Source organism: Nycticebus coucang, chromosome 10 (assembly GCF_027406575.1).
Source record: "Nycticebus coucang isolate mNycCou1 chromosome 10, mNycCou1.pri, whole genome shotgun sequence".
Taxonomy (NCBI): Eukaryota; Metazoa; Chordata; class Mammalia; order Primates; family Lorisidae; genus Nycticebus; species Nycticebus coucang.
Genome location: NC_069789.1, coordinates 47,536,874 through 47,548,061, shown reverse-complemented (window position 1 = coordinate 47,548,061; position 11,188 = coordinate 47,536,874). Strand labels below are relative to the sequence as shown.

General features: G+C 41.8%; 1 protein-coding gene across 2 annotated transcripts in view; it reads right to left on the bottom strand.

Annotated features, from left to right (window-relative positions):
• Nucleotides 1–302: 302 nt before the first annotated feature.
• Nucleotides 303–11,188, bottom strand: part of PTPN14 (protein tyrosine phosphatase non-receptor type 14) — a 222,234-nt gene continuing 211,348 nt past the window's right edge. The window contains exons 20-21 of one of the 2 annotated variants that reach the window (XM_053604956.1): nucleotides 10,967–11,056; nucleotides 303–9,802 (exon numbers count right to left, since the gene is read on the bottom strand). In XM_053604956.1, coding sequence (XP_053460931.1) covers nucleotides 9,761–9,802; nucleotides 10,967–11,056 — 132 coding nt within the window. In that variant the 3' untranslated portion in view covers nucleotides 303–9,760. Of the gene's footprint in view, nucleotides 11,057–11,188 lie in introns of both variants that reach the window. The other variant, XM_053604957.1, reaches the window with a different exon arrangement.

Sequence of the window (11,188 nt, the reverse complement as noted above, 5' to 3'; positions counted from 1 at the left end):
TTGAATTATTCTGACTATCCCATGTTTAACCCTCCAAAATAACCTTTAGAATCATTTAGACAAGCCCCCCTCAGCCTTTCCTTGCCATATTCAAAGTAGTTTTATTGGGCTTGCACTGGAATCAGTGATATACAGAGAACTGACCTTTTTGTGAGTCTTCACATTCAAGAATGTGATGAGTTTATCAATTTATCTAAGTTTTGCTTCAGAAGGGACTTCCATTTATACAAGTCTTACACATTCTACTTAATTCTTAGACTTTGTTTTCTTTAGCTACACGTAGAGTTTTGCTTTTATTAAAGAAAGTAAGATATAAAATCACCAGGGACATCTTTGATCCTGGTTTTGTCATTTTATAGTACATCTGTATGTCCCTTGTTATTGTTTCTTATATTTATCTTTAGGTAGGGGGTAGTTTCTTCTGTGTTTCTATTTTCAATCTTAAAATTTTCTTCCCCAGCCCTGCTAATAGTGTCTGGAGACAAACAGGTCTCCCAGTGGTTACTCTTTTATCTCAAGTTATATGATAAGATCTGTACTTTTTTTATCAACCAAAGAAAATAAATGATGTATTTACTCAGCTCATGAAAAAGAAAACAAATTAGTGTTTCTATCTGACCTCTGGTTTTACTGGCATATTTTATCTATTATCTTTTTAATCATTATGTAGTTTTTCCTTCAAGAATTATAAATGTTCTATTGCCACAGTCACCATACCTATGGGATTATATGTTTAATGAGATTTGGTTGCCATCTCTTTTCACTCCTGACTAGCTTATAGTAGTCTCAGGATGTGAAACTAGCTGGGACCTCTGGTAGTTAAATGACCTTTTGAATAGTCAAAGAGGTAGTGAGTGGGTGACTATAGGTGTTAGATTCCCTGCTAATTATCAGAGGTGTACAACGGAGGTGTCCACTCATATTAAGAGGGGTTCATGGTATATGTGCTGTGGCAGATATGGGGCGAATCTGGACAGGGCAGCAACCTTTAAATCTAGAGGCAAGATAAACTATTATAAAGTTGAAAAGTCAAAAAAAAAATTAGGTTTTCTCTAACAGCCTGGCACCTGCCTTTTCCATAACAAGAAGTTTGGTACCTGAACAGATGACAGTGGGATGTGGGGCCCTTGGAGCTTAGTGAGGGTTATCATTGCATTTGTGAAAAAGACCCATTTCTGTGTATTCTGCACTCCAGTTACCTACTGATGACCCCTTTTCAGGTTTCTTCTAACCATGACTTTTTTTTTTTTTTTTTTTGCAGTTTTTCACCGGGGCCGGGTTTGAATCCACCACCTCTGGCCTTTAGGGCTGGCATCCTACTCCTTGAGCCACAGGCACCGCCCCATGACAATTTTGTAAATTTCAAATTAACTTTAGTATAATCAGGTTATGTGGGACTAAAAAGTGCCTGGCAATAAATGGGTTCCAGAAAACTAAGAAAGCAGATTTTCCTGGGCACTTTTGCCTATGAAAATAATCCTAAGAATAAGGGATACACTTGTAAGGACTTAAAACTACTAAAAAATATAGTACAGAAAAGAGTTAGAAGACATGTTTTCTCTGGAAAAAAAATGGTTTATTGCATATGGAAATCAATAGATATCTTTTACAAAAAAAGGTTAGAGTGAAGATCTCACATTTGTAAAGGCACATTTGAAACATTTTACAGCAATGACAAGGGCAGTGAGAATATCAACTCAGACCAATATCTAAATAAGACTTTATAAAAATAGAGAACAGTGCAAAAAATACTGTCAAACTCAGTTTTATACACCTCATAACTGTGTATCAAACTGGGAAGCATAAGCTTATTTACTGATAAAAAAAAATAGCACATAGAAAAGCATGCATAGTTTTATTTAAGGCTTTAATATCATTAAATTGATAGGGAGTCTATACCAAAATACAGTTGATAAAGCCACTCCCCAGTTTAGGGAATGTCCTATAAGCTTCTCATTCCTCTGCTCCCTTATAACTGTAGCTTGGTAGTTAAGAGACTGGGCTTCCATTTTGCAAAGTGGCAAGTGGCCGCCACAGGAAGAGATGGTGTTCTCCGGACCCCAAGTCCCAACCTGGAATGCTTTTCTTACAAGAACTACGTAACAGGTGGCAATGAAATTTTCCGATCAGCCCACAAAAGCCCCCCAGAGCTGGCTGACTTAGCCCTACATCTCTGTTATGTTGGAAGTCAATTGGCTTCTGTGGGCTGACCCAAGAACAAATTGGTATTCTGAGTTGGGAATTTGTCTGCACATTGTTTCAAAACAAAATCTATTAAAATGTCAATTGTTTTGAATGACACTAAAATTCACAACATCTTACAAAACATTGACCAAGGAAAGCATCAAAATATTGAATTAAGTAGCACAACAGTCCAGTGAAACAAACTAGGTTAACAGGTTATTCGATGCCACGTAAGTTACATAAGGCTATGCACTGAATTGTCATCTGTATGTGTAAACCTTTAAGTATCTTCAAGCAGGTTAGCTGACTATTGAAGGAACAAAAGACATACACAGGAAATCATCTCTAATGAAGAGTAATTTTGTATTTCAAAGGATAAAGTGACTGGATTTTTAAGGTTCCAAACAGTGGCAAGAAAGTTCAAAGGAAACTGCAATAAAATTTTACAATGTTCAAGTGGAAAACAAAACAAAACAAAAAATGGCTCTGATTTACAGCTTTCAGTTCTATGCTGAAAGTATTTATTAGCTAACACTGCAGTTGAGGGAGGTGGGAGGCCCCGAGAAATACTGAGAATGCCAGGCTCTGGGGACCACCCTAGCTAAACTCAAAGCAGCATTCCTGAGATTCTAGCAAAAGGTTCCACACCAAGGCACAAAAAGATCTCAACCCAATCTTTTCAGCTTTAGCCTCTGAAGTTTAGAGGGTGTCCACCCCCCCCGCCCCCCCGTTGCACATTAGAAGAGTAAAAGTTGTCTTGGGCCACATATGAAATGCACAAACACTAAGGAAAGAGAGTTAGCAAAAAAAAAAAAAAATAGTCCAGGCATATTTTTCATGACAGGTGACACCAGAAATAAGCAAAAAAGTCCTCACAAAATCAGCATGCAGCTCTGCAGGTTGGACACCCCTGCATGGTCTTTTCTCAGATAAGATGGAATCTGTGTTTCCCTAAAGGAGGAAGTTGGGGTTGAAAAAAAAAGGATGCAGATTGGCTGGATAGCTTATCATACCCTTGCCTTGATATGTAAAAATGGATCAAATACAATTTGTAAATGTTCCTTGGCAGCCCAGGTCTGAGGTTTACCTGTTTCCCCAGAATGGCCAGACTATAAAGAGGCTATGCAGAAGGGAAGAAGCTAGAAACAGATTAGTCTTGATGACACTTCCTTATGCCAAATGCAGCCCCTGTGAATCTACAGAAGCTCACCTTGGAATAAATATTGAGTACTCCTGCAATCACCACTTTAAACAGAACCAATACTATCTTTTCTTTCATCTCTTCTTGTGCTGAGTGATTGTTTGTATCAGCCAGGCTGCAGCGTCCTGGCAGCTGACAGTTTGCCAACTATTTCCATTCTGGTTATTTTCATTCACCAGATTTTATTTCTTAAAACCATGTATGTATCTTTTAAAAAATTAAAATTAGATTTCCTAATTACATATTTTGGAGAAGTTTAAGATAGTGATTCCCTGCGACTAGTTTTAACTCTTTTGGTAGGGGTTGCACTAACTGGGTAGGTAAAGAAATGGAGAAGCATGCTGTTGGGAGATAGAACAAATGAAAATGCATGCGAAGTCGGCAGAGCCCTAAGAGCTGCTCTTGGAATGAAGATAGGATGTTACAAAATGGCCCAGCCATATCCCACCACAAAACAAGGAATGTCGCTGTATGTACCTTCCTCCTAGTTTTTATGCCCTGGTTATAACCATGACTTGCTGTAAGAACACCTGCAGCAGCCCTGAGACGACAGGAAGAGGAAGCTGGGTGCACAGAAGCTGGGTTGCCAACTCCAGGAGCCACGCAGACGGACAGAACCCTCTGCTGCAATGGGAGGGCGAGGGGAGATGGTGCTCTTGAGCAAAAGAATCAGGCGACATAACTACGACATACATCAAGCTTTCCCTCAACAGTGAGGACACAGTGTACAACTCTGAGCCAGGGTCAAATAGATCCCCACAATGCAGCAGTCTTTCCCCGGGAGCTACTTTTTACTTCCCATCACTCTGAGGTTGGATACAGAGAGGGACATAGGAGTAAGAGAGACATTCAAGAGTTCAGAAAATCATTTGTGATTAAAAAATATTTAGATTGCAACTTCAGGTCTGATCTAGAAACCCTTCTTCTCCCTCTCCCCATTCATAGCTCCTCTCTGGACAAGCTTGCAGTACTTTTGAAAAAGAATGACCCTGATGGCCCAAAGCGTGGCAGGAGAAGCAAGGACTTTCTGTGCAGATGCTTGTCACCATCAGGCCACCCAGCAGCTCCTGCCGTGTAACTCAGCGTCCTTGAATTTATTTTTAACAAGGGGAGGCTGAACAAAGCTCTGAACAGTAGGAACTGATACACTTCCTCTCCTTTACTGTACCAAACAACAATAAATTTTCCAGTCTGTGAAACCAACTGATGCCTGATATTTAATGCCAGATTCATTCCCATCTTGATAGACAGCTTCTTACTTCAGCCTGGAGAAATATATAGCTATAGTACACTTGAAAAAATAATAAAGGTAGTCTGCCGGATAACATGCCTGCCTATCTGAGGTTATAATGGGAGCACAAACTTGAGAGCAGGTAGGATAGGGGTGAGTCCTGACTGGGCAAGCTGCTGGGTGAGTTTCAGAGCCCCCTGAGGAACAGTGACTTCTGACAACACATTTGGGTTGGCAGGATTGGATTAGATACACCCTCACACTTCTCCCAGGCAAGTTGCCATTACTTTCATCCGAAGCCATCAGTGAGGTGGCCTTTTTCCCCCAAATGCCTTAGAAGCTGAGTTAGGCAAAGAATCATTCTGCTTCTTTGCTCAGAGTTCAAGGGAATAGACAAATGCAGTTTAACATCTTAGAGCTTTATTTTCATCCTATAAAGCCAACCAACTAGGACTGTTTCTATTCTATAGGGTCCACTAGTTTGTACCCCATAAAGTCATAGAATCAATAAGAAATTTGTGTGGTTTCTTTCCATGGGAGACACAAACTTCTCCCTTTGGAGGCAATGCTGGATGAGCTGCTACTCTGTTCATGAAAAGAAATCACTAGATAAGAGCATGGTGAGTTAAACCCCCCTGGCAAGGACATAAAACACAGCAGCATCAGTAGAATCTTTGGTAAAACATGGGGAAGGCGAATTTCCAAGAAAGGCCACCTTGAGAGCCCAATAGTGATTATGTGGTTCTTCTGGAAATGTCTAACTCTAAGGGCCCAAAAGAATTATTCCCAACACTGAGGAGGAATGATGGATAGATTATATCACCAACATGGGCCTCACTCAACCCATCCCTTGAATTTGTGCTCTTTGGCACACACCTCAGGAGCTCCATACTCTCTCTTGCCTCACTTCAAAGGATTGACACATCTCCCCAAATAAAAACCAGTAGTTATACAGTCTTCCCTTGGTTATCTATCGGGGATTGGTTCCAGGACCCCCTCCAACCCAAAATCTGTGGATGGATGCTCAAGTCCTTTATATAAAATGGTGTATTATTCACATATAACTTACACACCCTCCTATATACTTTAAATCATCTCTAGATTATCTAAAATACCTCAAACAATGCCTCCACATCTCTTCATGCACATGGATTCAACGTAGTACTCAGCATGTAGCAAATTTGATTTGTTTCTTGGAACTTGGTAGAATTTTATTTTTCTGGACCTTTTCAATCTGCAGTGAGTTGTGGATGTGGAACCCATGGATACAGAGAGCCAACTGTAGAGAACCTTGTTGACTGAGAACACCTTTGGGACCCATACATCATGTTCTACAGCAGGGGTGAGGTCAGCTAATACAGACTGCACATCAAGAAAGGATGGCTGGGCGACGTCCACAGCTCAGTGGGTAGGGCGCCAGCCACATACCGAGGCTGGCGGGTTCGAACCCGGCCCAGGCCAGCTAAAACAGCAATGACAACTGTAACAACAACAACAACAAAAAAAAAATAGCTGGGTGTTGTGGCAGGTACCTATAGTCCCAGCTACTTGAGGGGCTGAGGCAAGAGAATGGCTTAGCCCAGGAGTTGAAGGTTGATGTGACCTATGACATCAGGGCACTCTACTGGCAGCAACATGGTGAGACTGTCTCAAAAAAAAAAAAAAGGATGGCTGCTGAAAACCTTGCAGTGCTGTGCCTGATGGCCAACCCAGCCTGTGAGAGTCAACAGTACACTGTCACCTCGTTCTAAGCCCCAGAAGACAGCACACTCACCAAGCAGGGCAAGGGTCACTATGACAAGGCACCAGGTTGCCCACTGCAAATGCTTCCATGTTCATTAGCACTTATTTGGAGAAATGACATATAGCATTGGAATCCATACTATTAATAAATTAGGGAAGAAACAAATTGTATGAAATTATATATCACCTTCCATGTGAACCTTCTAATGATCAACTGTTGGAAATTTCATATGGGTAAACCTATATTAAGCTGGAAAAAATAAGAAAAGTAGTCAGCTAGATTAAAATGCTGACCTAATATATCACTGGAGTTTTTTTGTTTTGTTGGAGTTATTTTTTTGGTGGGGGGGAGGAGGGTAAACAGGGTTTCATCATGCTGCCCAGCAGACTGGAGTGCAGTGCTGTCATCATACATCACTGTAACCTTGAACTCTTCAATGATCCTGCATCTTCCTCCCAAGTACCTGGGACTACAGGCATGTGCTACCATACCCAGTTAATTTTTAAAATATTTTTTTAGAGATGGGGGGTCTCACTCTTGGCTCAGCTTGTTCTTAAACTCTTGGCCTCTCAAAGTGTTAGGATTATAGGCATGAGCCCTTGTGTCAGCACTCACTAGAGTTTATAACTGACAAGTAAAATCTGAGAGAAGGTAGAATAAGGGCCAAGTATTAGCTGATGGTAAGTCACACAAGACTCACGCCCAGCAGAGTTTACAGAGACCCTCCATTCAGGGGGAGGGGCCAGAAAAAGCCAAGTGACTCTTTGATAAACAATAACAGTTTAATTATAATTTAAAAAGTAGTTCTTCTTTTCAATGTAGAACCACAAAATTGTAGAAGTAAAATTCTCTCAATTTAACCTCCTCAGAAGTTTATTAATCAAAAAATATTCCATCTTTCCTGAACTTGTGGTTCACCTCCAACTGAGTAGAGAAGCCCATTCTTCTTTACTGTCATGTAAAAAATATGAATGTTTGACATCTCTCTTTAAGGCTGCTAAAGAAGTGTATCCACATGTAAATGCAACCTATAAAGGTTACAGAGACTTTTAGTAGGGTGGCGTCTCCTTAGAACAGAAGGAGACCCAAGAAAGCTCAGCAGGACACTCCTCAGCTGTGCCAGCAGGTTGCTTCATCTCAAGGATGGAGATATTAAATTCAGTCCCCACGATCCAGGGACCACAGTAAACAAGGATGAACACCATGGGTCAGTGTATCCAAGTGAGTGCAGATGAAAGAAACAAAACAGTTCAACTGGAAAACTTCAAAACCAGAGGCCAAAAAATATTTCATAACTTTGTTGTGAGATGGTATCTTTTTTCCCTTCCATTTTTAATTTTCTCCCTTCAAATTCAAATTGCAGCAATAGAGGCTGACAGCTCCAGCTTCAGACTAGATACATCACGGGGAAATCATTCCAAAAGCTCTAACTAGGTAACTAATTTAATACACTTTGCTTCAAGGTTTATTTCTTGGCTTGCTTCCCAGATATAAAGCATCTCTGGGCAATTATTATGCAGATGCCACCGAAAGGACTTTAAATGGCTGCTGCTAATTTAACAGGAGATAATTTTACTGGAGATGTGAAAAAGAACACAAAATGTGCTAAAAGACCAAAAGCATTTGTTTATAAAAAAACAAAACATGTGGAGTAACTTTTAAATGCTATCCTTTGGGTTTCAATAAAAACTTTGGCTAGAAGGCTGGATAGTAAACTTACTTCCTCCTCGCATTTTGTGCATTAACAAATACTCCCACAGCAAACAGTGGGAACAGAGGATGAGTTAAAAAGAAGCCCAGGAGTGATGAGCTCAGAGATACGAGATCTACATGTGGCCCACATGAGGTATTTCAACAGTTCCCACGCCAGTGTTTAGAGATGACAGATACAGACTGACGTTGTTCATTGTGCAATAAACCAGTAACTGAGAACAATCACTAAAACATCCCTAAGAGTAGAATATCCCAAGGATGAGAAAAAAGACCCAAGGAAAGAAAAGAAACACCTTTTGGCCTGATGATGAGCTTCTCCTAGGAAGGGTTATGGGCTCTGTTCCATCAAAAAGAGATGTTGTACTAATGGTTTTCTGTTCAGGTCATACACCAAAATTCCGGCATCTATAAAGCTTGGCTGAAGTCTAAATAGAGAGCAGAACTACTGCCATAGCCGGCCAGATGTGACACTGGGTTGATTCGGCTGGGCGCCCATAGCTCAATGGTTAGGGCGCCGGCCACATGCTCCAGGCTCGTGGGTTCAAACCCGGCCTGGGCCTGCTAACCAAAAAAACCCAAAAAAGCTGGGTCTGTAGTCCCAGCTACTAAGGAGGCAAAAGAATTGCTTGAGCCCAAGAATTTGAGGTTGCTGTGAGCTATAACGCCACAGCATTCTACCAAGGGTGACAGAGTGAGACTCTATGTCAACAACAACAAAAAAAGAAACTAGGTTGATTCATATTCTAAAGGAGTTAATGGGGAATCTACTCTGATACACATCTGTTACTATGTGGTGACAGGAGTGACAAAAGTGAGCTCTGTCTGGTTGATTTGATGCCATGCTTTGTCTTTTCAGTGGAGGGGCGACAGCAATGAAAGAACAGTTTAAAAGTTGTAGTCAAGAAGAACTACTAATAGAAGTACAAAGGAAAACGTAACTGTGGTTTTGCTCTTAGGACTGACCCCTGTGGTGTTCTAAATATCTTCTCCCATGGCTGTCTTATTTTCCCTGAGCTGTGAAGACAAAGGCGGCAGGACCTCCAATCAACCAGGAAGAGCATGCTTTTGTGACTTCCTATCACCATGTACTAATAGATGTATACCCAAGTTGTACTCAAGAAAAACATGAGATAAAAAGGAAAATTCCCAAAAATTCAATGAAAGAGAAAATGGACAGATTACAATTTATTGTGTACTAAAACCTAAGAAATTCAGGCTGGGCACAGTGGCTCACGCCTGTAATCCCAGCACTTTGGGATACCGAGGCAGGAAGACTGCCTGAGGCCAGGAGCTCAAGACCAGCTTGGGCAAGAGTGAGACCCCAACCCTACAAAAAAAAAAAAATTAGCTGGGTGTGGTAGAGCATGAATCTGTAGCCCAAGCTAATTGGGAGTCTGAGACAAAAGTATCACCTGAACCCAGGAGTTTAAGGTTGTAGTGAGCAAGAAGATGGCACTGCACTCTAGCCTGGGCAACAGAGGAAGACCCTGCTTCCAAAACAACAAAAATAATTCAGAGGGATATTGACCAATGAAATCACAAGAAGAAACTAAGAACTGAGCTTCAAATTGAGGGCAGTGAAGACCAGAACGGATCAGAGAGGAGGTTATATGGAGAAAAGGAAAGATGCAAAGGTCTTTGTGAATGACAGATTCTACCGTCTTTCATCAGTGGGCCAAGATCTGGATTACCCGAGGGGGATGAAGTCGCTCTTCCTGCCAGCTGAAACCTAAAAACAGCAGCACAGAAGGGGGTCATACTTTGTATGGCTTCTGGACAGGGGCCCCCTACTTTGGCCCCCAAGTGCCAAACAGCTTACGCAAATCATCTCTTCCAACTGTTTTCTTTATAGGATTTCCTATGACTGAGTGACTGATGGAAAGATGGAACACACTCAGCATCTAGACCTCAGCTCCCAGTCTAGCACATGCGTCTTATTTAATAAGACCCAATTACTGGGGCCCTGCCTGACCCCATTCTCTTCCCACTGTTCCATTATCCTCTTTCAATCAGGCAAGAGGCCTGGCTGCCCGATGACCTGACCCAGTGCCTTAATGCCACCAGACTGGGGCACTGGTACAAGTGAGGAGAAGCAGCAAATACCCAGGACACAGTCCCCAGAGGGTATACACAAGCTCTGGAGGCCAGAGTGAGGGGTGGCCAAAAAAAACACAGCACAGCGCTCCTCCTGCAGCCCAAAACATGGTGATTCCTTCAGAGTTAAACATTTTTCTTTAGCTGTTGCCATCTTAAGTCAGGGTAGGGTAGGGGAGAGGGTGGATAAGAGATTATTGAGGATGTGGACAGACAGGAAAAGAGAGGAAACTAGCTGTCCATTAAGGCTCATGAGCCCCTAAAGGTAAGAGAATAGTATTTCTTCCTTCAGGAAACAGCCCTTTTCTTTATATTTCAGGGTGAATTCAATTTCTTGCCATCTTTGATTTAGATAAAGCAATTGAGCTGATTAATTTTAGGGTAGTTACAAATCTGCCTACAACTTCACTAGAGATGTGTTCCCTTATGTCTCTGTCCCCCAAATGACTCACCCACCAGGCAACCTTCCCTACTGACGTATTACAATGCAGATCAGTCAAAATGTGGTTCAAATGTAAAGTACTATATTAGCCCGAAAACTGCATTATAATAATTCACAAAAGTTATTCCAAAGGGAGAAAAATAAATTATCTCATACAAAATAATACATGGTGTGTGTAAATGATCTTGGCTCCTATCTTTAGAGAGCCGGGGCCTGCCTGCTGCCAGCTACCTGTCCCCCACCGGGGGAGCAGGTGTTGTCTGGAGGTGCCTCTCCACCTTTACCCCAGGGCTGACGTCCCTCCTCCATGAGCGACAATCAAATGAGTCTGGAGTTTTGGAGGAACTGGATGAGGACCTGGTAGACAAACTTGTACTGAGCGATGGTCTGGATCATGAACATCCTTTGCTCCCTAAGGAGCCTCAGCATCATGGGTACTTCCACCTTCTGTAAGAGAAAAAGCACAGGATTCTGAGACAGAAAGCTTCCCCTGGACCGTACCCTCACTCACGAGCAGGGTGTTCATCCAATGTGTGTGCCCAACATATAAGGACCCTGTTCGTTTTCATGAATTAAAGA